Genomic DNA, 26,009 nt, shown 5'->3' on the forward strand with positions numbered 1-26,009 from the left:
ACAAAAACTCATTTCATGTGTGCAAAAATATGTGAACCTCTTTCACATCATTCCTATGAGAAAGGGTTAGGGCAAGAAAGGGTACATCGCATGGCATGAAAAGAGGATGTCCTGAGGGTGGGTGAGCAGAGGATATGAAACTGTGTAAACTCCCCTGCTATTGACTTTAAATGTTGTTCTACACAGTGACAGTTCACCTGGCTCAATTCCCATGATGGTAAATCAAATACATTTATCAATGAAACAAAAAATGTTCTTCTATAAAGTGAGATCACATTGTATTGTGCCCTAAAGTATGGTCCGAAGGAAGGAAGGAGGCAAGTTCAATTGCCACATTAATTTGTTTTAGTGTCAAATTAAAAAGTGCATCTTCCTGTGGCTCAGTTGGTAGAGCATGGCGCTAACAAGGCTTAGGTTGTGTGTTTGATTCCCGCTGGGACCATATATACTGAAATATATGCACTCACTGCAATGTAAGTCGCTTTGGATAAAAGCGTCAGCTAAATGGCATATATAGCAAAGCTTCAGTTATTGGTCGAAATGTAGATAGAACTACATAAATGATAGAACTACATAAATGCTTATCTGACTACACTGCCCAGATGTCGCAAAATCAATTCGACCAATGAAGTGAGGTGTCACATGACTTGGCTGGTAGGTGTTGTTGGAAAAATAATAATATCCGACAGTGCAATATGTAGTCAGTATTTCTTGCATATCGGTACAGGAGACTTTCATTTGCCCAGCTCGAGTACACGTGTAAGTAACATCGGTTCGAACTCAACATGCACCCAACTATGCCGGTAAACGAGACTTTTAGAACTATTCTACTCGTTTACGGGGCTAGCACTTAAGCCTTTAGCTTTCCTACCAGTGCCATCCACATAGTTAGCTTACCCAACGAGCTAGCCTCGTCCTCAGCACAATTGAATGTTGTACTTGTTGGTGTAGCTTAGCATGAATGTTGGTGTGGTCCGCTGTTATGGCACTTCCGCGCTAGCTAGGCTGCTCGTGAAAGTGAGGTGAAGTTTTGACGTGTGCAAGAATGTTGGACAGATAATTGAGATGTTTAGACAGTTTGCTAGCTAGCATTCCTCCTTGTGGTTAGTTAGCCATTACATATCTAGGTGGGCACTTCACCTTGAACTTCACCTCAATTGACTTCATAAGTCACTTATCAATATAAGACACCTTCTCTCCGACTGGTGTCTTATATTGATAAGTGACTTATGAAGTCAATTGATAAATCCTTCCTGTCCCTATCTCAGAGTACTTGGATTATCCAACAACTCCGTTGTCACCTGCCAGTTGGATGGTCTTCAACTCAACCATCAGCAGTGTTGAACATTGGTATATTCAAGTATGTGTTTTCCCCCCCCTCTCCACTGCACTGTGCAGTAACCATGTCTGGCCATGTATGACGTTGATCTGCATTTTCTTTCAAATGTCCCGATTGTTTCAACCCGCCGACATCTTCAACGTGATCATGAAAACAACGCGAAAGTCGTGATGAGTGCTGTCATATCATCGTATTCTACTGAAAAAGTAGAAGAAGTGAAAAAGTGCGGTCTGCCCGACTGTTCCCAGCAGTTCAGAGTAATGCAGGACAAACTAATGAAGGTGAGGACACACCTGAGCTGACTGCGCTCACCTTGATAAATCCTTCGTTACTCCGAAATGCTGGGGGCAATCGGGCATACCTGGCCAGACATGGTTACTGTACAGTGGAAACGTAAATATCGAGATTTATTCAAGTATCTGGATTAAAACCTGATCAAAGTTCAACTGTGATGGGTGAGTTGAGAAGACCATCCATAATCCAGCTACATCTTGAGTTGATATTTATGTCACCTGAAGCAGGTGACAGATGTTGTAGGCTGACAAAGTTGGTGCACTTTCTTCACATTCTGTGTAAGCAATAGATTTGTGTGTATGTGCACCTTTTCCTTCTAGATATTGTGCCAAGTCTGTTCCTGTCCTGTGACATCACGCCAACATGTCCATGTTCAGCACAGGCATCCTTGTGCTCACCTCCCCACTACACACCCTTCCCCTGCGCATTGCCCCAGTCCTGAGCTCGGCCGCCCAGGTGGTGGAGCGAACCCTCTACGTCCACCTTCATCCAGGCCTGAACCTGGGCAGCGGGGGCCAGCTTCGCCCTGTCTTCATCTCTCCTGTAGTGGACCTGTCCAGCCTCATCACCCGGCTCTACAGCAACGCGGCCGATGTGTGTGGACACCTTGACGTCCGTGTGCTGTTGACCAACGTCCATGCCCAGCCCAGTGCCTCCAGCCCTGGGACAGGGCCAGGTGGGGCGAGTAACCCCTTCCCCTCCCCACAGCCCCTCTCCCACCCCCCAGAGGTGGTACTGACAGACTTCCCCCTGCAGGACCAAGGCCAGTCCACTCTGGTAGGCCAATGTCTGCAGAGGTATGCCGGCCACTGTTATGTCTGCACCCCTGGATTGGCTTCGGTCCTGCTCCACCCTCAGCTGCAGAGGCTGGAGGAGGAGGAGCTGGAGCAGGAGAATGTGGAGGGGCAGAAGGGGAGTGATGCCAGGTCGGAGCCCATGGAGACTTACAATGACGTGGTGGTTGGGGGAACATTTGACCGCCTTCACGGGGCTCACAAGACACTGCTGAACATCTCATGCCTCTTAGCAAACAAGCGTTTCCTTATTGGGGTGTGTGACCAAGACCTGCTGAAAAGTAAGTGGAATGATGGTTGGTGAACTATATCCTGGACAGTTTAGCTTTAGCAACTCTTCTTGTGCTCTATACTTACATTACTATATTATTGGCTCATGTACTGCATAAAATGTAACCTTAAATTGCTACGATAGCCTGGTATAATTACTCAAGATTAATTTACAATTCAATTCACTTGATGTTCACAAATGAGAAATCCCTTGTAAGTTCAATTAAATGTTGCCTGATTCTGCTTGTTCTGATACTCTGGTTGCTTGTTCCCCTCCTCCCCGACCTCCTGCTCCCAGAGAAAGTCCTGAAGGAACTTATCGAACCCTATGCCCTGCGGGTCCAGCAGCTCAAAGAGTTCCTGCAGGACGTCAAGCCTTCGTTGCAGTATGAGATTGTGCCCCTCTCCGATCCCTTCGGACCCTCTGTCACCGACTCCCAACTGCAGTGCATTGTGGTCAGTGAGGAAACCAGGAAGGGGGGAGAGGCCGTAAACAAGAGACGCCTTGAAAACGTAAGTGTGTGCTTGCCCTGTTTTATTTCAGTTAACTTTTAAATGAGGCATAGTGAAGTGAAGGCATAGGTGTTTGTTTTAGTTAAATTGTCTCAAGTTCTCATTCAATAGTGTTCAGGGTGCAAGGAAATCCCTTGGGCCCCAACTTGAATACTTTAAATAAAAAAAGACACGTTTGAGTCCAACCAAGGTTTACTATTTATCATAGATCTGTAGGAGAGAGTCAAAAGCGGTCGTCTGCACAGGGACCTGTTCCTCTGGCACAATCTCTCTGTCTCAAACTCTCAGATAAGGTGTTTTCGATAAACCCTAGGTTCCCTTTATGGACAGCAACACATGCACAGTTCAATTACAAGAGCATTCATTTAGGTCAGTGTGGCCTTGCATCTAAATCAGCACGTTCTCGCCAACAGATGGACAGGGGATAGATATAATCATATTGATTATAAGACATGATGAGATATATTAATATGGCAGATGAGAAATCTGTCTCCCCTCACAATAGTACAGTGGGGTGATCTTTGAACAGGAAGGTTTGTGGTTTTAGTGCAAAGTGTACTGTGTGTATGGTGTAGGGTACACACATTTAGTCTTTCTTTATGTTTGGTTATGTACTAGGCTATAATGTGTTATTGATATAATGTGTTATTATATCTGGGTGTATATAGTTGAAATGATCCCCATTGATGAAATAAATAAATGTTACTCTGTTTATGTGCACCGTTACTTGTACTTTGCCAAATGAGTGTTTGTGAATGTTCAATGCACTGCATATTGACATCATTGATCATCCACTGAATTATTTGTGTTATACTCAGTTATATTTCAATTACAAAAACATACACAAATGCACTATGAAAAGCTCTTTAAAACATGCTGTTAAAATACCCCCTGCACTTTTTGGTTGCCAACCACTGTCATTTCGTGTTGGTTTATTCCATCCCTGCCCCTCCACGACAAGACAAACGTTAGCAGAGTGGTAAATTCCGCTCTCTTCCTGAGAGTAAACAAACCTGTCATGCATGCTGATGAGGTTGATTGGATACACACCCAAGCTGCTTGTGACAAAAGTTAGCTAGAACGTCTGACTGAAATTCATGGACACAAGCTAGCCATGTTAACTGTGAAATAAATGATTAGTAAATAACATATTACTGTGTGACAACTCTCTTCTTCAGTCAACATCCTTTTAGTTAGCAACTGTGCTAATTGACTGCAGTCCCAAGAGTTAATGTTACTTTGCTAAATTCTGCCATTTCAATAGGCACTCCAGTAACAGCGAATGCCAATGGTTTATTCATTCATTAAAACCCATATGTATATATTTTCCTCTGGAAAAACCGAATTACCCAGATTTGATATAATTTCAGAATATGAGGCTGATGCGCATCTTTAGTGCATTATCGCATTATAATTAATTATTATTTCTGTGAAAGGCCAATATCGGCCGATAATATCAATGCTCTGATGTATCTGTCAGGCTCTATATGTACTATGTCGGGTTGGGTGTTATTTGTGATGTCTAGGTGTATGTGTTTTTATTATGTCTGGTTTTTTTCATTGTCATGCGTTGTTGCATTTGGTTGTTTATTCTTTGTGTTTCTTGCTATGCCACAATTTATTTTTGCCACACATGTCTGCATATGTGTTTTTGTGTATGTCTTGTCACGCACTGTTTGTATTCTATCTGCTCTATACCAGGGTCTCCCAGGACTGGTGCTACATGAGATCCAGCTGCTGAAGGATGCCCACCACACTGAGACAGAGGAGGAGAAGATCAGCTCATCCAGTTTCCGCTCACGCCTCTTGGGGACCCTCCTCACAGCCCCAAAAGTAAGCCTATTCTCCTCCTTCAACACCAATGTAGCAATGGTTTCTTTAGCAATATTATCAGGGCTGAGAGGCTACATTCTCTTTTCCAGCAGCCCTGAACATGCCGTAGAGAAGATTGCCTATACTCTAGGCCATGCAATGATAAAGTAAGCATTTCATTGTACAGTTACTACCTGTATCCTGTGCATATGACCAAAAAACTGTGCCTTGACTTGATCGTTGCATTTGGCCCATACCAAATTACAAAGTCATCTGTCGAGCTAATGTTCTGCTATGACAGAGACTTTGGACTGCTAGCATCCTCAACTCTGAATCAGGTGATATTTTAAAATCTAAATCTAAATTGAAACTTCTCAAACACAAAATGCCAATGAAACCCAGCTATTATTAGAGACAGGCTTTTGTTGGAGCCTGCAATTATTGTTTTTTAAGCAATTATAAGTTTTACAGTGCATACACCCAGGCCCTAATCCTCACTTCATACACACAAGCTCCCATATGACTACCATCTCGAAGAGAAATAGTTCTCTCATGATCTGGCCCTCATCCCCTCTGCTCTATCCCCGTCTCCCCTGACATAGGATAGGCCTCAACTCCCCCTGGTGCCGTATACGATTGGCCTTACAGGAGGCAGTGGGAGTGGGAAGACCTCCATCGCCCGGCGACTAGAGGCCCTCGGCGCGGCCCGCATTGACAGTGACCTGCTGGGCCATGAGACATACCGACCGGGGGCAGCCGCCTACCGCAGGGTGCTGGAGGAGTTTGGTACAGGTAAAGGGGTCCTCCGTAGAGTACTGTGAAGTTGTTACTGCACGTCAATAATCCAAGTACGTTTGTTGTGCATGAAGTCATGATGCCATCTAAACTTGCAGGTGCCATCAAATTGACATCAGTCTTCATGACAATGAATTAGACAGGTCTATGACTAGGATTGACATGTATCCAAATTGGCAAAGGCTGCTCATCTGCTTAGACTGTAGCGCTATCCCTAGTCTTTCTTCAAAAGTTCAATGGCTATTAGAGAAGTTGAAAAGGGTGTGCTGTTGATGTTCAAAATGAAATGAGTGACAGAAGGGTGGGAGGAGCCGCTGTACATTTGCTGAGGAGCACTGGACTCCAGGGCCTCTAATCGCATTGCATACATGTTGGGGGCATCAATAGCTGTTGGCCCACAGAACTGGAACAGGTGTATCGTCAGATGATTTCAAGCTCCTCCTCAGTCTGTATGCTGGCTGTTGTTTTGTCTGTTTAAATGAATAACTGATAATTTGCAGATATTCTGAATGAGGATAAAACTGTCAACAGACGTGCACTGGGCAGGAAAGTTTTTGGAAACAAGGTAATGTGTATGTCCGTTGTGAAATAATAGTATCCCCTGCTGATATACATTAATGTTACTGACGGATATATGGATGTGATTGTGGTTGCAGGAACGATTAAAAGCCCTCACTGACATTGTGTGGCCAGAGATAGCACTTCTTGTCAAAGACAGAATCCAACAAGCAAGAGAGGAAGGTATGATGATGTGTATATTGTCAGTATTTAGTGTGTGTGTTCATTACCATAGTGAACTGGTATGTGTGCAAAAATGTACAGGTGTGGGTGCTTTGCTGCGTCATGTGAGGCCATTCAATTTAATACTTTATTCATTCCCCATGGGGCCATTATTGCTTTACATATAAGTGACAAGTGATGATCAATGAATTGCATTGACCCGTATTCATGTTCTACCCAGGTAAACAGGTGTGTGTGGTGGATGCAGCCATTCTGCTGGAAGCTGGCTGGACAGACATCGTGCATGAGGTCTGGGTCACAGTCATCCCTGAGGAAGAGGTTAATGCACTTCCAACTCCTACAAGCTAGATAGTAGATACTACGATGTAATGGGCTTTTCTCAAACACGATTCCTCGCGTCCTCTCCTTCACTCACGTCCGACTGAAAACGTCACAGGGAATCGAGGAGTGTGAACGAGGTCTTTTATTTTAATGAATTTTAATAGAAATGAATGTTCCTCGCTCGATTCTCTTCCGCACTTGATTAGCAAATAAATTATGTTGATGTTTGTAGAGTAGACCACTGTAGACTTAATAGCGACTGCACTGAAAAATGCAGATTAATATCTAGAATGTCCATCATCTACTAATTTCACCCTCTTAGTAAATGACTATACCATATATAACAGCCCCAGCTGGCATGAAAACCTGATCTTTCACAACGAAAATGATCATTACCTGCCTAATACCTAATTATTTATATCCCATAAGTGGTTCATCACATCATCAAAAGGGAACATGATAATATGATGAACTGTAGTGCAAATTATATTATTCATAATTTATCTGCTACTCAACTTAATATAAAATTGTCTGTAAGAAAATTGTCACTTGGCTGTAAGAAAGTCACAAACACAATAATTAGTGTATAATGCATTTGGCTTTGCAATTTGTTGATCTTGAATCTTCATGATTAATTATATGATCAAAGTGGATCTGTCAATGCCCGCTTGCCAAACTTCTGTAGTAAAAGGGTGTGGGTTTCATACGTAAGCAGAATGCCTGCAAACTCTTTGGCATGAGGATTCAAGCTTGTATCCTTCAGCGGGGGTGCTTGGGGAGGACGTGAGGAGAACCGTCCAGCCACCTGCTGGACAATTGATACACTACTAAATGGCGAGTTATTGGTTTCCGGGTCATTGAGGACATGGACTGGATTTTCTGACAACTGAGAAAAAGCGAATGTATCTGAAATGCGGCCACACAATGCTGTCTTGCTACAAGAGTGTGCTACTGCGCTGTCATACAAGCAGGGAGACATTTTAGCTTAGCAACAATTGAGCACAGTTGCTCTTACATAAGACACCATAAAGCCTGTTTCCAATCCAACTACTACAAAAAAAATCATATACACATATACCAGACCTGGGCAAAAACTATATTTAGAATGGTTTAAAATAAATTAGGTGTACTTGCCTTGCATACGTCGTTCGCATTTCTGAGACTATTCCATACAAGTTAAATCAAATACACCAAGTTTTTCAAATAAAAAAAATCTAAGATGCATATCCAATCCAATTACGGAAATCAAGAGAAAGCAGTTAACTGAAAGTTAACGAAAACACCCCGTCCTTCACCTGCTGCTCTTCCATGCCCTCCCAGCCATGTCATATGCCCTCTAACTGTACCTTCTACGGCCCACCCAACCCCTCCCTCAGGCGGTGCTGCGGATCACGGAGCGTGACGGCGTGAGCAGGGAGGATGCGGTGCGGCGGCTGCAGAGCCAGTGGTCCAACACGCAGCAAGTGGAGCGGGCCAACGTGGTGCTCTGTACACTGTGGGAGCCTGAGGTCACTCAGAGACAGGTGAGCTGCTGTTTAGATTACATTAAACTTTGTCATTGTGCAGAGTAGAAGTACAGAGACAACGAAATGCAGTTAAGCAATATAGCACTCATCCCCATGGGAAGGCTAATCACCACATTGATTACAGCTTCCATCTGGTTGCAAAAGAGAACCCCTGACAGCAAGGTCATGTCCAAGTTCAAATGATACATGATGTTAGTGTTATCTGTGACCATTTTTCAATCAAAGTTTAAAACAAGCCATGGCATTAATTTTTGTATCTGTATTTTGAATTCTAAAAGGTACTGAATGCCTGGAATCTTCTCCAGAAGCGAATCCAACAGAGAAAACATGAGACCAAGCCACCATCCGAAGCGACACTTTGAGCCAGACTTTTGGACTAGCATGGTCCAAATGGCTTCCCTCAACCATGTGATGGACATCCGCCTTAGTGTCACAAGTCATCATGCTATCACAAGCCCATGGATCGTCTTATTCCTAACAAGACATTGTGCCTGATCCACTTTCACTGTATTTTTTTTTTTTAAACATAGTCTATCAATTAATAATTGATTTCTGTGGGTGTATGGTGAGAAAAGAACCAAGGTCAAATAATCCAGGTTACTCAGTGAAGTTTGTGCTTTGTTGGTTAAGAGTTGCTATTCAGTTGTTTTTTATTTTTTATTTATTGTCCCTCAAATTACCTGGTTTTATATTAATTTAAAAATCTTTTGGATTTTCTGATAACAGTGTGATCTTTCTTGGTATATCCCCTGAAGACCAGAATGCACTGTAATTACAAATATCTTAAGACAATGTTAATCAAGTAAAATAGTGGGCATTTTGACTAGGTTTTGTTTTGTAGGGCATAAGGTCAATCAAGTATTTGTTAAACTAGCTTTAGGTAAATAGAAATGGTTGGTTGAAGATGGGCTATATTGAAAGAAATTATTTTGGATGTTCGTAAGAATTGTGAATATTAAAATGGGGACTCTTAGGGGTTTTACACACCACAGGGCTGACCTGAACTGGGTCAGATCTCACATTGTCCTTCCCAGCAATTGTGGTGGATGCATAACCAGGCCAGCCCAGTACTGCTTGTCCTTCGCTCTGTAGTGTGATTAGGGTTTTACTCTGATGCCGTTTCTAGATTTTTACAGTCAATATCACCTATAAAGACTTATCTGCAGGGCTAGTTACGTTTTGGGTGCATGTTAGCCTTGTAAACAATACAAAGTCATGCTTCATTAATCATGTTGGGCAAGGATTTGGTTTTAATGGTTTGTTCCATTACTATATTAGACTATACATTGGTCTACCTCTTGCAGTTCCTGCACACGTTTGTATAATATTTTTGCCTGGAGTCAGTACAAACATGTTTTTCAGCCAAACCATTATTGCAAAGCTCACAGTCTCTGATCTCAACCCAAGAAGACACTGACAGGTTATTGTAAAAGAACTCTATATTTCTCATTTCATATTTGCAATATTCAACACATGATTCACATAATCCAAGTGACTTTATATTAAGGCATAACATACTTGTGCATACAACTTTTGCTATTGCCACATCTGGTGCTTATGTTGTTGAGGATGTATGTATTGGACAAAAACATTTACAGTGAACTGTCTTGTGATTAACTTAACTAACTTTTCTGGTGATAAAGCAACTATCAGTGACTAAAAGTGAACACAGATGAAAGAAATACTCAGATAACCAAACTGGTGAACTTAGTAACATGTGAATCAAAGGATTTGGTTGAGTGGCATAATTGAGACTTACTACACGTTTATCTGTACCCCTCTTTGGCCTATATGCAAGTGGCAAGTCGCCAACATTTTATGTCTTTAGCTTTGCCAAAATAAATACAAAATACAGTTATTCGTTTTCCTAGTTTGTCAACGTGTAAGGCCCATTTAAAATGAATAAATAGCCCCATCCGTTTTTTGACGGATAAAAAAAAAAAGAAAAGTCTGAACATGCACTTAAGTGGCTTCCTCTCTTTGTCTCCTCTGCTACATTTAAACTGATCTGCCAAGATAAGAAAGATTAAAGCAAAATGGTTGATGTGTACACACCAGGTATTTGCTCTGTCATTAGTAGCTGATGGAAACGACAAGGAGACTATCAAGATACACCCAATAAAATACACCGTAGTGGTTCCTCTCCTCTCCGCATCAGTTGCCCTAGAGCTCCACAGTCACTTGGGCTGAGCACAGCGCCGCCCCCAGGTCATTGCTGGCTCTGCACTGGTAAACTCCTGAGTCGGCAGGTCCCAGGTCACTCAAGACCAGTACACACAGGCCGTCACCTTCATACTTGATGGTGACCCGCGACGACTCCTTCACAGGTTCCTCATTCTGAAGCCACACCACCTTCGGCTCTGGGTAACCTGTGACATGGATTAAGATGACAGGCTTCAACGAGGGGAAAATGACAGTGCCCCCTTTTAAATAGGTGGTTACAGTCTGTACTTTCGTGACATTCCACATTTGATCTTGAATCCAAATTGTGACCCTGCTGAACATAACCTTGTTGTGTTGTGTTTCAGTGTAGAAGGAGCACTGTGCTGTAGGGTGTGAGCAGGGTGCTGGGGTGGTGTCATACCCTGGACATGGCAGGTCAGATGGGCAGTGGAGCCCCTGGGCTGGCTGGTGTCTCTCAGGACCTGCTGGAAGCGGGGCTCTCTCTGCAGCTGCTGCTCCAGGGACCGGATGGCCCTCTCCTCCTCGAGGCTCCAGCTTGGCTCTGAGTGGGGGAGAAGGTCAGGGTTATAACCAGTCCACAGTCCACTACTAGCGCAGAGGTGGACAGCTTTTGGACCAGTTGCCCACCTCAGGCCCGACCCTGGCCCAGTCCCTACCCCCCCACACACAGTGTGTCAGGGGCGTGTGTGTATGCATCTTACCTTCCTCAGGGCTGCCAGGTGAGTCTGGTCTGATGGAGAGGTTGGCCATCCTATGCAGTGCCAGAACTGCCTTGCCCGTTTTCTTGTTGAGATACAGGGTTTGATAAAAAGTTTTTTTTTTTTAAAAAGGCAAGAAAACACAGGCAGTTAACATGATGCCACAGAAAGTTAAATAAAAGCATGGTTTTACTGTGAAACCCATGTCTTCCATTCAGGAGAACTTCAGGCGGCAAAGGATTTCCTTTGCTTCGCTTTAACGTCCATGTGCTGCCTGCTCCCAATCTAAAAGCTGATTCGGCTGGCTGTATTATCAACACGCTCATTAGTCCCCTCACCAATGCTGGAAAAAGTAATCTTAGTCATGTATGGGTAGCCGGTGGCATCTAGTGGCTGGTATGAGAATAGTTTTAGACTACCTGGGGCTATAAGAACGCCCAGTAGGTACATCAGGTAACAGCGTTTGGTTCAGGTAGTTGGAAAAGGGCAGGTGCACACCCTTCTTCCATGTTGTCACCGTGTATATGAATTGTTTGTGGAACATTTGGTAACCTTCATATCTTTGTATCGTTCAATGTGTCGCGCTGATTGTGATTTGTATTTAGCATCTTGTCTAAACAATGCTCTCTTTCAGTAAACCGTTTGATCTTAGAACCATGGATTACTGTAAATAAACTGATCACCGCTTGCCCTTCCCAACTCCACCTCTGCAAGAGAACCATTTGAGAATGTCACCAGTAACCCTTTGGTAATTGACTCCTTCATGAAGATAGATTTGGAATGCAACATTAAGTGGTGTAGTACCTTCCATTTGCGCTTGGCCAGGAAGTGTTTCATCTTGGTCTTTTTTAGGGATTTGGAGGGCTGGCGGCAAAGGGAGGTGAAGGAGACCATCCAGGGGTGTGCCAGGGCCTCATCACAGGACAGCCTGCATCTGGGGGGGGGGGTTAAGTTCATTATCATCATTGTTCGGTTGCAGATTCACAGCATGAATACACATCTTTTCTCCCCCCCCCCATTTATCATATGCACACTTAAAGTATTTAAGTAAGGTAAGGATTCTGATTCTCATGTTCAAATTCAAGACTGCACTGCAAATCATGTTCCCATCAGAATAAAAGATTGTCTTAACTACCTATTCAATTAAATGACAATATGGACCAGACTGTCAATCAAGCAGTATTCAGACCAACCTCTTGTCTTTCTTGAGCAGGGAGCTGATGAAATCTTTGGCCTGGTCAGAGATATCCTCAAAGCTATCCTGATCAAACTCGTAGTAGGCAGCAGTCACCAGACTCAGGGTCTCCGCATCGCTGTTACCCTGGAAGGGAGACTCCCCGCTCAGCCTGGGAGAGAGAGGAGTCAGGTTCTACTGAAGCCAGGCTCACAATATCCTCAGTGTATGCTGAAGAGATTACTTACGGTGAGGAACCACAATTCTTTTGTCTTTGTGGGCCACAGTTCCCTAAAGCAGTTTCTCTAAACTTAACTGAGAGTCGTGCCTTTTTTTTCCCGTTTGATTTGTTTAACAAAACATTTTTAAAAAGCAGATCTAGTACGAAGTCTTTACGATGGTAAAAGCTTGGTGGGTACATTTTGACTTACAAGATGAAACAGATGACTCCAATGCTCCACATGTCTGTCACCAACTCCACTGGGTCAAAGCTGATGACCTCAGGGGCTACAAACTCAGGGGTCCCATGCATTACCATCAAGGGAGCGCCAGGCTCTGTAGTGGACAGACCGATGAGAAAAACATATTGGTCAAGGTAATTCGTGTAAATGGTTTCACATCCATCTCTGTAGAGGTTGGCTACCAAGCCCAGAGCTATATATTGAATAAATTCCATTCATTCAGAGATATTTCTTGTGTGAATGCCACTTTACTTGTCGCTGCATGACATTGTAGCCAATCCCTTCCCGTTTATAAACCAAGCCAGCCCCCTGCGATATTCTGTGAGTTTCACTAGGCATGTTATGATAAAAACATACTCACTAGACATTACATTTGAGATAAGGATGCCTAATTGTATTCATGTCGCTCATGTCTTTTCATCACTTGCTGGGTCTGAAACTGAAGTGTATCTGGCATGACAAACATGGCAGCATTTTCTCATAAGATTTAATGGTTTATTTGATGGCTCTGTGATGCCAAATTACCAGAATAGACCTTATTCCCCAAACGTTTGTGGTACTACGATCAACATTTAACCCATAAAATCAATTGAAATTAACTTCAGTGGGAAATGTATCTATAAGGAGACAATAGCCAGGTTTCCACAGCGGTGTGCCAATACTAATCAGTGGCCAGCCGGTGCTAAAAGCCTTGCTTCAAGCAGAGTGAGCAAGCCCTTCTCAATCTCCACCGAGCTGAGCTTTCAAATCTTGCCCCGTAGTTTGATCTCCAATTTGTTCACATTCTGCAGTTCGTGTAATGGTGAACTATAAGGGAGATAACGAGCAACACATCAAATGGCCTCCTGTTACCCAACAGGCCATTTTTAAAGCACTGTGTAACAATTGTATAATAAACCACATCATAATGCCTACTGGTTGGCATTGGTGTCCCAATGACAACAATACTATACCACTCATACCATCCATCTAGTTCAAAACCCCTTACTACATATTTGGTAAATGGGCAAGTTGAGTTCTAGTCTTCAACCATTTAGTGGTGGTGACAGAACCACTAGAATTAAACTTGTTTCTCTAGCAAACCCCTGACTGTCCTGACTCTCTTCTGACCTCCTGACTTTCTTCTGAAGTCAGTCTCATCCAGTTTGCCAAATTCCCCAACCAAACACACACAGCCACGCAAACCACACTCACCCAGTTTGTTGGCCAGGCCGAAGTCGATGAGCTTGATGCTGGTTCCTGTGGTGTCCACACACACTATGTTCTCAGGTTTCAAGTCCAGGTGTACGATGTTCTGTTGGTGGACATACTGGATGCCCTCCAGGATCTGATGCATGTAGCGAGCGCTGGTGGGCTCTGTATGCTCAAAGTTCTCATCTACGATGCGTTCAAAGAGCTCCCCACCAGCGATACTGGAATAAATAGATTCTAGGCTCAATTCCAAAACAATCCCAAGATCCTTGTCCTACACGATTGTTGATTCCCTCTCCCAGATCTGAGATCACACGTGCCAAAAATATCTGAATATCTGACTCTGACACAGGTGCAACCTCAATGAGTGCATTTCACACTCATCTAAAGTCATTGTCTCCTCTCTCTTATCTGCAAAAATATCTGAAAATGCAAGATCAACCACCTGTGGAAAGGAAACTACACTATACTCTCATGACAACACTGTTGCCATTTTCTGGTTCCTTACCCTCCTTTGTCCAAAGTGTTGATTCCCCCTTAAAATATATAAAAGCTTTTGATTGGTGTGAATAAGTCCACACTTTAGGGACATGGGGTAGACTATTGGACTGCAGCCAGGAAAAAGTTCAGGGCTCACCACTTGTGAAAAGTGTAAAGTAGGGCCCAGAAAATAAATGAAAGAATAGACACAAAATCACAACTTGGCTCCTGTACTCACTACTCCAACACCATGACGATCTCGGAGCGGGTGATGTAAGCCCCCAGGCACTGAACCAGTTTCGGGTGATGGAGGCAGTTCATCAACTCAATCTCTCTGCGTGCAGCAGCTTTCTCCTTGGAGCCGCGGGCCCGATAGAACTTCCCCGCACACACCTGGTCTGTCTCTTTGTGAGTCAGCCTGAACACCTGCCCAAACTTCCCCCTGTCACACAAGGAATACATATTTAGGTCATACAGATCTGCATGACTTTGTCGCAAAGTGCCTGATAGATCTGGTTGCTATCTAATCAAAAGATGCATCAAATTCGTAAAAAACAAAAACTTTCCCAGCAGCATGTCATAAGAAATGTTTTTAATCTAACAATTCACACTACTGTTACTGAGTGTACAGACAAAATCCAAAGCTTTTTCCCCCCCCATTGATTCCTTTCCTTCATGACTACTTATCTATAAGGCCATGATTTATGATTGCAATATGGTGGAGACTTACCCAGTCCTCTCACCTAACAGTGATCATGACATGAGGATAATGAGAATGAAAGAAAGGCTGTGTTAATTGATCAAGAATAACAGATTGAAGACAGGACTGAACCATTACTTACACTCCCAGCTTCTCATGCACATCGTAATGGTCCTTCACTTTATGCGTGGTGTCAATGGTGACTGTCACATACGATTCAGGCTCCTTTGTCTGCGCTCCTTCAAATGCACACATAATAGCATGGAGATAAATATATACAAGTAGTGATCAGAAAATCAAAGCAATACCAAGCCCAATACGAAACCAACCTAGCCCCTTGACACTCAATCTGAAAGGATTGGCATCAGCGCTGACTATGCCCTCTGATGGACTGTGTAATTTTAGCACAAGCACGAGGTAGGTGAGAGCTAGGTGTTGATTTGGGATGGAGCATATGAATCAGTCACTAACCAGTGGTATTCATCTTGACGCAGTCAGACTCCTCACTCGGCTCGCTGACGCCCACTGAGTTGTAGGCCCGTACACGGAAGCGATAGTCCACCAGGGGCTCCAGGCCTGAGCGTACCCGATACGAGGTGTTCTTACAGCGAGTGGTCAGCTCACTCCAGGCCCAAGGCTTCTCTGGGCCTTCTCGTCTGACTTCTACCACATAGCCTGTGATGGCGCTGCCCCCATCGTAAGTGGGCCCGGACCAGGACAATACCAGGGACTGGGAGGAGAGTTGGGAGACAACTGGGCTTGATGCTGGAGGGTGGGGGCGATCTGAAAAAATAAACACAATTTGAATGCGTGTGGGCTCAAGCTCAACACATTTACATCAGTCATTTAGCAGACGCTTTTATCGAAATCGCCTTACAGTAAGTACATTTGTCTAAATAAGTAAATGAACTATACATCAGTCATCGTAAGTAAAACCTTTGATAAGAACAAGTGCCATTGGCAGTCGCAGTGCTAGAGAAAGGAAGAAAACCAGTTTTTTTTTTTTAATTAATTTACTTTTAAGTTCAGGTAATGTTCAGGTGTTAGGGGATAGACAGGTGTGACAAGGAGGAGCCCAGAGAGATGGGTCTTTAGTCTACGGCGGAAGAAAGGTCGTGACTCTGCTATCCTGACAATGGAGTGAAGCTCATTTCACCACTGGGGCGCCAAGACAGAGAAGAGCCACGACTGAGCAGTGTGACCACTACGTCATCGTAGAGATGGCGGGGCCAAGAAGAAGAACAGAGAGAACAGAAACTAGCCAGAAACTGACAGACAAACCAATCCCACTTAATTCAAATACAAAAGGAATTCTACTCAACCAATCCTGAAGACAGATGATTCTGGAGCTGCAGACAAATGTACACTGAGTTAACTGAACACTAAAGGAGATGTATGTTTTTGTCCACCCCTTTCCCTGAAGTACACCCTTGTGCACTACCCTACATGAATTGAAGAGCATTCGAGTGGTCTAAGGATATGCTCTTATTCCAATCCTATTCGAACCAACGTTACTTCTGGAGTGCAAAAGTTGGAAAAGTGTGGAGAAGCAGGGCAGAAATGTGTACCAGGGTCCTAGGCTCTCTTTAAAAACTTTAGCCCTCTCATTAGCCAGGAAATCTGTGTAACCCGGAAAGCGAAGAGTGGTCGCTATATTTAAGAGCGTGTCAATTAACCAACAGGTGTATTCCTCCCTGCACGACAGTACTTGTTTCTGTTTACTTATGTGAAACCGATAATGGAATATAAATCTTTACCATCTACCGTGTACAAAAATGCTTCTTTGTTGTGAAATCCCTATAAAAGATCAAGCTTTCATATCAGCTAGGCTATTATATAATCTTCAATAGAATGATTCACTAAGAGGGACACATTAGTAGATGTTGGCAATTATACATGCGTTCATAGATTTCAGTGCAGTTGCCACACAGCAGCGGACACAAGGAATTGTGTTACTAACAATTGAGAAAAAGGCAATTCTTTCCTGTTTCGGGGCTCCTGTACTGGGCCAATTTGCCAGGAGACAAGATCTACTGAACAGAACTAGGTTTAAACATCCTTTTCAAAAACAGTTTGAAACTGCGATGTGTGATCCTTAACAAGCCCCTCAATCTCACCGATGACGTTGAGGGCGACTGTATGCCGAGCTAAACCCCTGTGGTTCCGCACCACTATGGTGTACGCGCCTGCGTCGTCTAGACCAGCCTGGGAGATCTCCACACTGCTACCGATCTCACTGCTCTCCACACGGGTCCTTGGCCCATCAACAACCACCTGTAAAAGAGAGGGAAGGACAGAATCGATGAATAGAATCGAAAAGTAATGGTAGGCTAAAGCCGTTTTCAGGCAGCTTCAGTCAGGCCTTACCAAGCCATACTGTGCTGGTTGTTATGGAAAATACATCCATAGAACTATTTTCAGGTTATACACTTTCATATGACTGATACAACTTGTGTAACTACTGTGATGACATTTTCTCTTGCCACACCTCTAAAGTTCTATAGCCATTGTTCTGAGAAGCACTGTATGATTTACCATATGAACAGCTAAAGTACAGAGTGGTAAATCCTAGACTTCCACCACATGGTACAGAGGTTTTCCTGTCACATCGCATTTTTCAGCACAGTTTAGGCTGGTAAAAGCATGCTCAGCTGGCGCTGCAACATCGATCTGGGACCTGCACACCTGTATTGTTGCCGAGGGCTGGGCAACCGTCACAATGTCTAAATCTGCCTGTGTTGAGGGCCGGCAATCACATGGTTGTCCAACCACACCTGTCCACTCCGTGGTGGTAATGCATAAGCCTTTGGGCAGTAATGGGAAAACCGGCTGTTCAATACTGTGCCCTCCTCAATGAGGTCTAGCATGGAATTAGCAGTTTGTTTCGGCCTGATAATGTGTAATAGGTATGTATAATAGAGTTAGGCCTTGTTCAAATCTCCTTCATCATCCCCATTTTAAATCATGTCAGACTGATTAATTGGTGAACATCATTGCATTAGTCCAACAAACTAAAGCCTAGGCCTTAGCTCTGGGAGCTATGACAATTTATAGACCTCAGGCCAAGACTCAAATATATAGTTTAGTTATATTTAGTTCTGTTGAACCAGTATAGAATTGGGAAACGTGTATAGGGGAACCAAGTCATATTTATATAGCTTTGACCTGACCCAATCCATCCCAACTCATACCTGCTCTCTGTTGTGGATCCAGCAGGAGACCACAGGAACACAGCTGCTGCTGAAGGAAGAGTGGAGTCTGGCCTGCTCTCCCACCTGCACTTCCACCTGCTCCTGGGGGTCCACAAACTCTACAGGGGGACCTGGGGTAGGCATTCATTACGAAATTATCACAGACTGGAGGTGAATAGACATGAGCCATTGGATAAGTGCAAACTCCCATTCAAATGCAATGCAGTTAACCATTAATAATTCAAATACATTAATTCAATTTAGATTTACAACCTACAGGCTGTGGTTCAGCGCATGACATGACAGTTCCCAGATAATGCCTATAAAATTATTTACTTTGTTAGCGGGACGCTGCTTTCATCATCATGTTAGTGCTTTTTATTAAATGTTAACTATTTCAAACGACAACATTGCAAACAGCTAGACGCTGTCGTTGACCCACTCACCCTTTTCAGTGGTGACTCTTCTCTTTGCCGTGAAAGCTGAGGACAAACAGGTTGAATTAAGCCAGGAAGACAAAGCGAATTCACCACGTTCTTACGTCAAAATGTATATTGCTGTGAACTCGGGTCAACTGTGGTGAACTTGAGGCCTTAACTGGCACAGTGCGAGTTGGTCAACGACATGAAGAGAAGAAACGATCTCGTCTGATTTGAACTCGGACATGGTTATAAATTCCTTATTTCTCCAATAAAATAAAATCTTAACACTTTTCTTTTGGCGATTATGTTGTTTTAGTTGGGAGGAGTCACGTGGTCTGTGCAGGGCAATCCAGTGCGTTAACCACGCAACATCTTCACTTTGGCGAGTAGGCCTATGCGCCTCAGGCAATTAGGACGCGCTGTAATAGACCATGCTGTCCCCGCCTGGATATCGTGCCCCCATTTTCTCCTTCTGTTTTTTGGGTTGGTTTTCTCGGTGCATAAAAACACTATGGTTACAGTTAAAATGTCTTACTACGTTGTGGCCAGCGCCATTTCTTCCGAGGCCGTTGGGTCGCGTTGTCCAGTGCCATCTGCGTTTGTAAAAATCGCTGTGACCGCCTGCTTTACAGAGGTAATTTGGTTTGGATAGGTCCAGTGATTAGGAAATGATATCAGGTGATGGAAACAGGTTGTGACGACAAACATTTGGCTGAGATCCTTGAGACACAACCAGCTGATGCTAATGAACTACATAGCACTGAAAATCCCACTGCCTCATAACACCGTATCCTATGGATGTCATATGGTCGCAGAGTTTCAGTGTTTTTCGCCGGCACACGTGTCTTGGAGGTGCGTGTATGCTTGTCGACGTTTTGCGAAAAAAGTCAGTTGTATTTCAAGATTAAAGTTGGGGAAATGCCTAGATGAATTGTTGAAACTATGTTTTAGAATTGGCTTTAGTAACAAGGCAATCCTTCATCTTTTAGCACATAAGTTGTTATAAATAAAGTCCTAGCATCAAGGAAGGTGAAAGCTGGTTCTGTCCTCGCTGTCACCCTGGACACAGTGGCCAATAGGAGGATGAGGACCAAACTCTTGGCCATCATGGACTACATGACATCCCCTACATGACACTGTGGCAGAGCAGAGAAGCTCCTTTAGCAACAGATTATTACAACCACGTTGGAGCACTATAGAGATCTTTTCTGCCTGCCGCAATAAGACTGTACAGCTCCTCCTCCGATTGGCTCGATCGGGGTGATCAGAGTCAGGCTGGGGGGATGTTAAATCACACTGGACTGTTCTTACTGTATATAGTGTTTCAAGTGTCTATTTTATTCTATTATTCTATTGTCACTTTATTTTGTTGTTGTTTGTGATGTGAGCTGCTGTAATGCCTTAATTTCCCCGCGGGATCAATAAAGTACCTATCTATCTATCTATCTACTAGAAAGGCAGGAGCTCATTTGTGAAATGTAGGCCTAATATTTACCTGGCAAACTTAACCTTGTGGGAAATACAAGTTAATGACTAAATATTTACTTAAAATATTTAGCTTGAAAACTTCCTTAGGGCAAAACAGCCTACATAGGATGGGACTAGACCTGTTTAATAATTATCTACCAGTAATTTAATAATTAAAAAATAATTAAAAATTAATTATCTACTAGTCCGACCTGTCTCCAAAAGTGACAAGTGTCTCCAGGGGGAGACAACATTATTATCCAGTTTATGAGGAAGAGAGAGGACAGACATGCACTTCTTGTACCAAAAATAAAAGTGGCGCAGCTGACTTCAGCTCTCTATGGGAAAACATGCTTTATGGGGGGGGGGAGTCTTCATCAATCTACCTTTCACAACATAAAATAAGGCCGCAGTCTGAGAGAGGCGAAGGGGTTTCGTCATAATGTGGTCATAATGTGGTTTTGTCATAATGTAGTCCGTGAACTTACTTCTGGTTCAAGACAAAAAGTCTTTTTGCATTTTGACAAAGCATGTTTGGGTTAAGTTAATCATTATAATACATTTTCTGTCCGAGGAGAAGAGGCTGTACTGTACATATCAATTAATCAACAATTTTGATCGTAAAAAGAATGTTGTTTTGGGTTCAACAAATTCTAAAAGGCAGTTACACCCCATCCCAAACCCACTGCCCAAGGGCTAACTTGTGATGTATGCTAATACTAACGACTCTCAAACATTATGCAATACAAGGTTCATAGGGTTAAACAATTAAACCATTTAGTGCCCCAAGGCAGAGGGTAAAATAAATGATTCAAGTGTGAAATGCCCAATATATCAATAAACACTCCCAAACTAATACAATAAGTGATTATGCCACTGTCTAAACAAAGTCTAACATAGTCCTCCATTTGTCAATACCCTTCACAGAAATCTCTCACTCATTATTTAGAATAGCCAACTATAGAATAGTATTCAGAAATATATGATAACACAGGTTGCTTACCTGTTGATGGAGTTCCTTGCTTGCTGCTCCCCTGAATAGTCCTCCTGCCATCTACATCATTGTCTATCCCCTTCACCGTGCACCGAGGGGTGACAGGCTTAAGATCCAACTGAAAAGTGGAAACATAAGTCTTCTTAGGGCTCCTACTGCCCTTGTCCATCTTTGTGGAGAAAAAAGGACAACATCTGAAGAAGGAACAGAAAATATTAAGTGGACATTGCCCGGTTCCTGATTTGCAGTTAACTACCTCTTTTTGCACTTTGATCGGATCTTCTCTTCCCTTCCCTCTGTCTCTCTATTGCCAATTATCTATGTGAAATTCATACCCTTCCCTAGTTCACAGCTTGTCTGAGCAACAGGCTGCACTAGACTATTGCTTTCACACAATCGAAGCCACTGCCCACCACAGGAAACTGTTAGGTTTATCAGGGCCAATTACACAGCACAGAGAACAAACAGGAGGGAGAGAAAAAGAGAGAGAGAGAGAGAGAGAGAGACAGACAAATAAACACACAAACACACAAACACAGAGAGAGATTACAAAAAAGTACTACAGGAAAAAAGAGAAAGAGGGATGTAAACAAACCAGAGAGAGATCACAGGGAAGTCCAACAAAAACAAACGAGAGAAACGAAGAGGGAGATCCCTGTGAACTAGCCTAAATGCTTACCTGGCATCAATCTCCAAGACAACATCTGCTACACAAGGTGACCGTGCATCTGTCAAGTACAACCAAGCAGCTATCATAAAACATCAATGTGATTTATACACTTCAGCCCCCACGCACACACACTCGCACCAGAAACAGTCTTCACCATGTTCAGTGGCTGCTGTTTGGCAATCTTAGTACCATGACATCACAGGAATCTTGGAGAGCAAGTAGAACTGCTTTCTTTACTTGTAGAACCGACTGTATAAAAACACATGGGAAATGATAATCAGTTACACTTGAATGAATCTCACACCCACAGATTCCCTGGAACTGCTCTAGTAAAAGTTGTCCTCTGACTGATCATTGACGCTGGTTGTGTATTTGTTGTTGTTTTATTAGATTAGTCAAAAGGATCAGCCAGTGGAGTCTCTCTTTAATTTGCATTTCATGTACCAGTGAACTAAGATAGGTGTTGTGGATGGCAGGCTCATTTGAAATCCAAAGACTGCTGTTTCTGGGTGTGTCTCTCTAAGGTGTGTTTTGTGATTACAATTGTGGCATGTCCTCTTCTTGATAACTGGCCATTGGTAGCATATGTATAGCTTAACTGTTGTTTTAGCTTTGTGGGAACCGCCACAATTCTTTTCATCACTACAATATAATGGGAATGGTCATCTCATAGGCCTACTGCTGGCAGCAACATGCCACTGTCAAATCCATCAATCAATGTATGCAGTTTGTTCTATTCTGAGCAGAACACATTGATAATCATAGGTAATACAGCACGTAACCACATTTCTATAACCAACAACCAATGATTTATGAGGGAAGTAAGATGACAGATGATCTGTTAAAACAAAACAAAACATTTCCCATAGTTGCTCAAGGAAGTAACAATAATAGCGGCTTAAAAATACCAACTGTAGAATTTACCAAAATAACAAAAATAATATCATGCATTAATACATCACTAAATGAGCTGCAGAGAGATGACAAGAAAGAAAATGGAACATTACTTGGGACCCACTGAAGCAGTTCCAGATGGTGGGAGCGTTTAAGCTCATGAGCTAGTAAACATGTCCACTAAAGGAAAAGCATGGTGATTGATGAGGAGGTCCCATGATAACACAGTGAGAGTATAATCATTGCAAGATGGGCACCCTCTTTGATCTCTTTGACCCATATGCCCTCTTTGATCTCTTTGACCCATATGCCCTCTTTGATCTCTCAGTTGTAAGGGAAAGTAAGAAAGGTAAACCATATGACCAAAAGTACCAATAACAGTTTTGAGAGCCATTCTCTTCCCAAAGGAACAAAAATCTGATAAACGTGAGAATCTTTTGTTAGTAAGTGCAGTGTATATCTTGTGTATGTGCACATCCTGTTAGACCATGATGGTTTTTGTTTGCCATTTGTTTACTGTTATTATAACATTTAGAAAGATCATAGGAGTGAACATTTCAGGGTATTCTTCAGTATACAAAAATCATGTGAATTTTTGGCACAAAGTCCATTCTACCTTTCTTTTTCTATGGATCCACTTAGGTCTAGAATATTTGTCACACTTATGCAGAAGTGCAATAACCCCTTCCTGTTTCGACGCACTAATTATCTTTATCCAAAGGAAATCGCAGAAATTCCACAATGTCCAAGGTATTCAAAACAGGAAAAGCAATGAGTGGGAAGGGGATTGTTTTCTCTCTCAGAGTGGCACTCCAAATATGTTAATGATTTTGCATCCTGTTCCCACAAACTCTGAGACATGGGGTCTCAGTCCTCTGCCCAAAAAAATAGCCCCTGAAATTCCTAAACAGGCTTCAATGTTGTTGTGAGATTGAGGGGTGACTAATATGCCCAATACAAACATACAGAGAAGATATAAATGTGATAGTTTGCCCAAATAGCATATGATTAATAGTCAACTTCACTTGTGACAAGATAAATTTACTATTAATCATGTGCCACTTGGGTAATCTATCACATTGATAGCTTCATGTCACAAATGGCCATGTAACCTGACCATCATAAACTGGTATCAATGTTCAGAGCACTTTGATAACTCACTCCAAAAACGGCAACCGAAAACTCCTCAAATTCTCTAAGGGGACTATGAAGCTTTGTAGGACTATTTAATGATGGGAATGATGGAGTCTGAGTCAGTTGATAATCATGTGCAGACTATGAGAACTCGCTGCTTCTGATCTAATTTTGCCTGGGATGTTAAGACTCACAAGAGTGCCAGTATCCAAAACACTCCCCCTTTATCTTGTCATTCTGTCATGCCTGAATTCCTTTCAGGCAAAAAAGGGCAAGCAGATATGTTTAGTCAGAATGGTCACTCAAGCTAACCCGCACATGCATAAAGATAGACTCAAATATTGAAGATAGCAAAGCCCTAATGTTAGCTGTAAAAAACACTCATGGCAAAAGCTTTAAATATGCCTTTTCATTAACATCCAAGTATGAAGCATATCACTATGAGTCTTGATTGAAATGTGCAGCATAGCCATTGACAGAGTGGTCATCAGTCAACAAAGAGTCAGCGAAGTATGAAATCTACATATTGACGATTTTATTTGAAAAGCTTGTGAAAAGCTTTATGCCACTTGGGGTGGATGGACACCTCAACTTAGTCAATTCAGAAAATGAATTGCAATTAAACTCACAAATCAGAGAAAACCCCCATTGTTTTCCGCAATAAATGAATTGAACATCCATTCCTTTCATGAATTGATTGAGTTAAGCAGTTTCAATACAGTTAACCTCAACCCCTGTTGGTTGATATAGGAAGGGAGAAGACAGGTAGAAGGGTGAGGAGAGATGAGGTGCCACACTGTCACTGCAGGGTCGAAGGGACCAGCTTAGGTGGTAGATGAGGCGAGAAGCCCCTCTCCTCCAGGTCTTGGGGCTGCAGCATGTTTCTGCAGCCGCTCCAACTCCAGGTGTAGGTGGAGAAGGTGTCGGGGAAGGCCTTGCGGCCTAAGGGCCTGCAGTAGCCCTGCAGAGAGCCCCACGAGGTCCAGGCGTCTCGCTGCTTGTACTGGGTCAGCGTCTCCAGGTAGGTGCTCAGGCCCTCCTTGGACTGGACAGGGGGTGGGGGGTGGAGAGAAAGAAAGAGAGAGAGAGAGAGGGAATGAGAACGTTAGGTCTCATTTCTCACAGGAGCTGCAGGAAAGCACCGACTGTTCTGTACGATTCTGTTCTCTCCCAAACTTCAGTCAACTGAATGTTTTTTTGCTTATACACAAAACATAGAAAAATCATGTGATCAATCTATAAAAGGTTAATCGCTTCAGATAATACAGGCTTTAATAATCAATACTTTTTAAAAGGGTGCTAGAGACATGTTTACATAATGTGATGGTGTCGTCCGTCTGGGGTACCTTGCGACGTATCTGATTGATGTCGTCGTAGGTGAGGCACTCCCTGTCCTTCACCTGCAGGTCTACCTTGATCTTAACTGGTGTGATCATGTCCTTTGTCTCCTTCCCTGGATGTTTGACTGACAGCTGAGACCATAGGAGGGAGGGAGAGAAATGGGAGAAAGATAAACGTACAATTGGAGAAAGGGACCGAAAGAAAGAGATAGAGAGGGGGACGAAAGAGAGAGCAAGAGCAAAAACGTGTCTGTTCTGAGATTTATAGACATTTAATTTTGGAATTAACAGTACAGTATTTGCCAGATATTTTTGCTGTTTCTAACATACCTGTCTAATGCGTTCCTCAATCTCCACTGTCTTCCAAGTCTTGGCAGACTGGATCTGTCCCTGAGTGTTGACTCTTTTGCCTGTTGTCACCATAGACTTCACACTTAGGCTGGGCCTCTTGGAGTAGGGACTCGTACTTGGAGCTGAGAAAATAGAAGCATCGATAAATTCCCAATAAAAATATGTAATTGAATGCATAAAACAACATGAATCTGCAAAACAGTTTTTGAGATGTCTCAGGTGTTTTTCATATGTTCCTCATATATATTGCTCA

General features: G+C 42.9%; 2 protein-coding genes across 6 annotated transcripts; one reads left to right on the forward strand and one right to left on the reverse strand.

Annotated features, from left to right (window-relative positions):
- Nucleotides 1-653: 653 nt before the first annotated feature.
- coasy (CoA synthase) lies at nucleotides 654-8,823 on the forward strand. 2 transcript variants are annotated; one of them, XM_083687259.1, is made up of 10 exons: nucleotides 654-759; nucleotides 1,954-2,708; nucleotides 2,996-3,210; nucleotides 4,912-5,043; nucleotides 5,625-5,814; nucleotides 6,318-6,382; nucleotides 6,474-6,558; nucleotides 6,779-6,876; nucleotides 8,256-8,402; nucleotides 8,684-8,823. In XM_083687259.1, the coding sequence occupies exons 2-10, from the start codon at nucleotides 1,997-1,999 to the stop codon at nucleotides 8,765-8,767; spliced, it is 1,728 nt and encodes a 575-aa protein (XP_083543385.1). In that variant the 5' UTR covers nucleotides 654-759; nucleotides 1,954-1,996; the 3' UTR covers nucleotides 8,768-8,823. The 2 variants fall into 2 exon arrangements, with proteins under 2 accessions (XP_083543385.1, XP_083543386.1); XM_083687260.1 differs by lacking the exon at nucleotides 654-759 and adding an exon at nucleotides 1,048-1,794.
- Nucleotides 8,824-10,565: 1,742 nt separating this feature from the next.
- On the reverse strand, nucleotides 10,566-22,194 carry LOC310816911 (myosin light chain kinase, smooth muscle-like). Of its 4 annotated transcripts, none has more exons than XM_083687255.1 (16): nucleotides 22,047-22,194; nucleotides 21,377-21,561; nucleotides 18,931-18,966; nucleotides 18,485-18,615; nucleotides 17,411-17,567; nucleotides 16,616-16,642; nucleotides 15,765-16,076; nucleotides 15,436-15,532; nucleotides 14,832-15,035; nucleotides 14,117-14,334; nucleotides 12,893-13,016; nucleotides 12,481-12,633; nucleotides 12,092-12,221; nucleotides 11,291-11,372; nucleotides 10,990-11,130; nucleotides 10,566-10,774 (listed from the first exon to the last, which is right to left on the reverse strand). In XM_083687255.1, exons 1-16 carry the CDS (start codon nucleotides 22,121-22,123, stop codon nucleotides 10,569-10,571), a joined length of 2,280 nt encoding a protein of 759 aa, XP_083543381.1. In that variant the 5' UTR covers nucleotides 22,124-22,194; the 3' UTR covers nucleotides 10,566-10,568. The 4 variants fall into 4 exon arrangements, with proteins under 4 accessions (XP_083543381.1, XP_083543383.1, XP_083543384.1 ...); XM_083687257.1 differs by having other exon boundaries at nucleotides 21,377-21,536; nucleotides 22,047-22,165; XM_083687258.1 differs by lacking the exon at nucleotides 22,047-22,194 and adding an exon at nucleotides 21,624-21,724 and having other exon boundaries at nucleotides 21,377-21,536.
- Nucleotides 22,195-26,009: the final 3,815 nt, after the last annotated feature.

Source organism: Argentina silus, assembly GCF_951799395.1.
Source record: "Argentina silus genome assembly, chromosome: 16".
Lineage (NCBI taxonomy): Eukaryota > Metazoa > Chordata > Actinopteri > Argentiniformes > Argentinidae > Argentina > Argentina silus.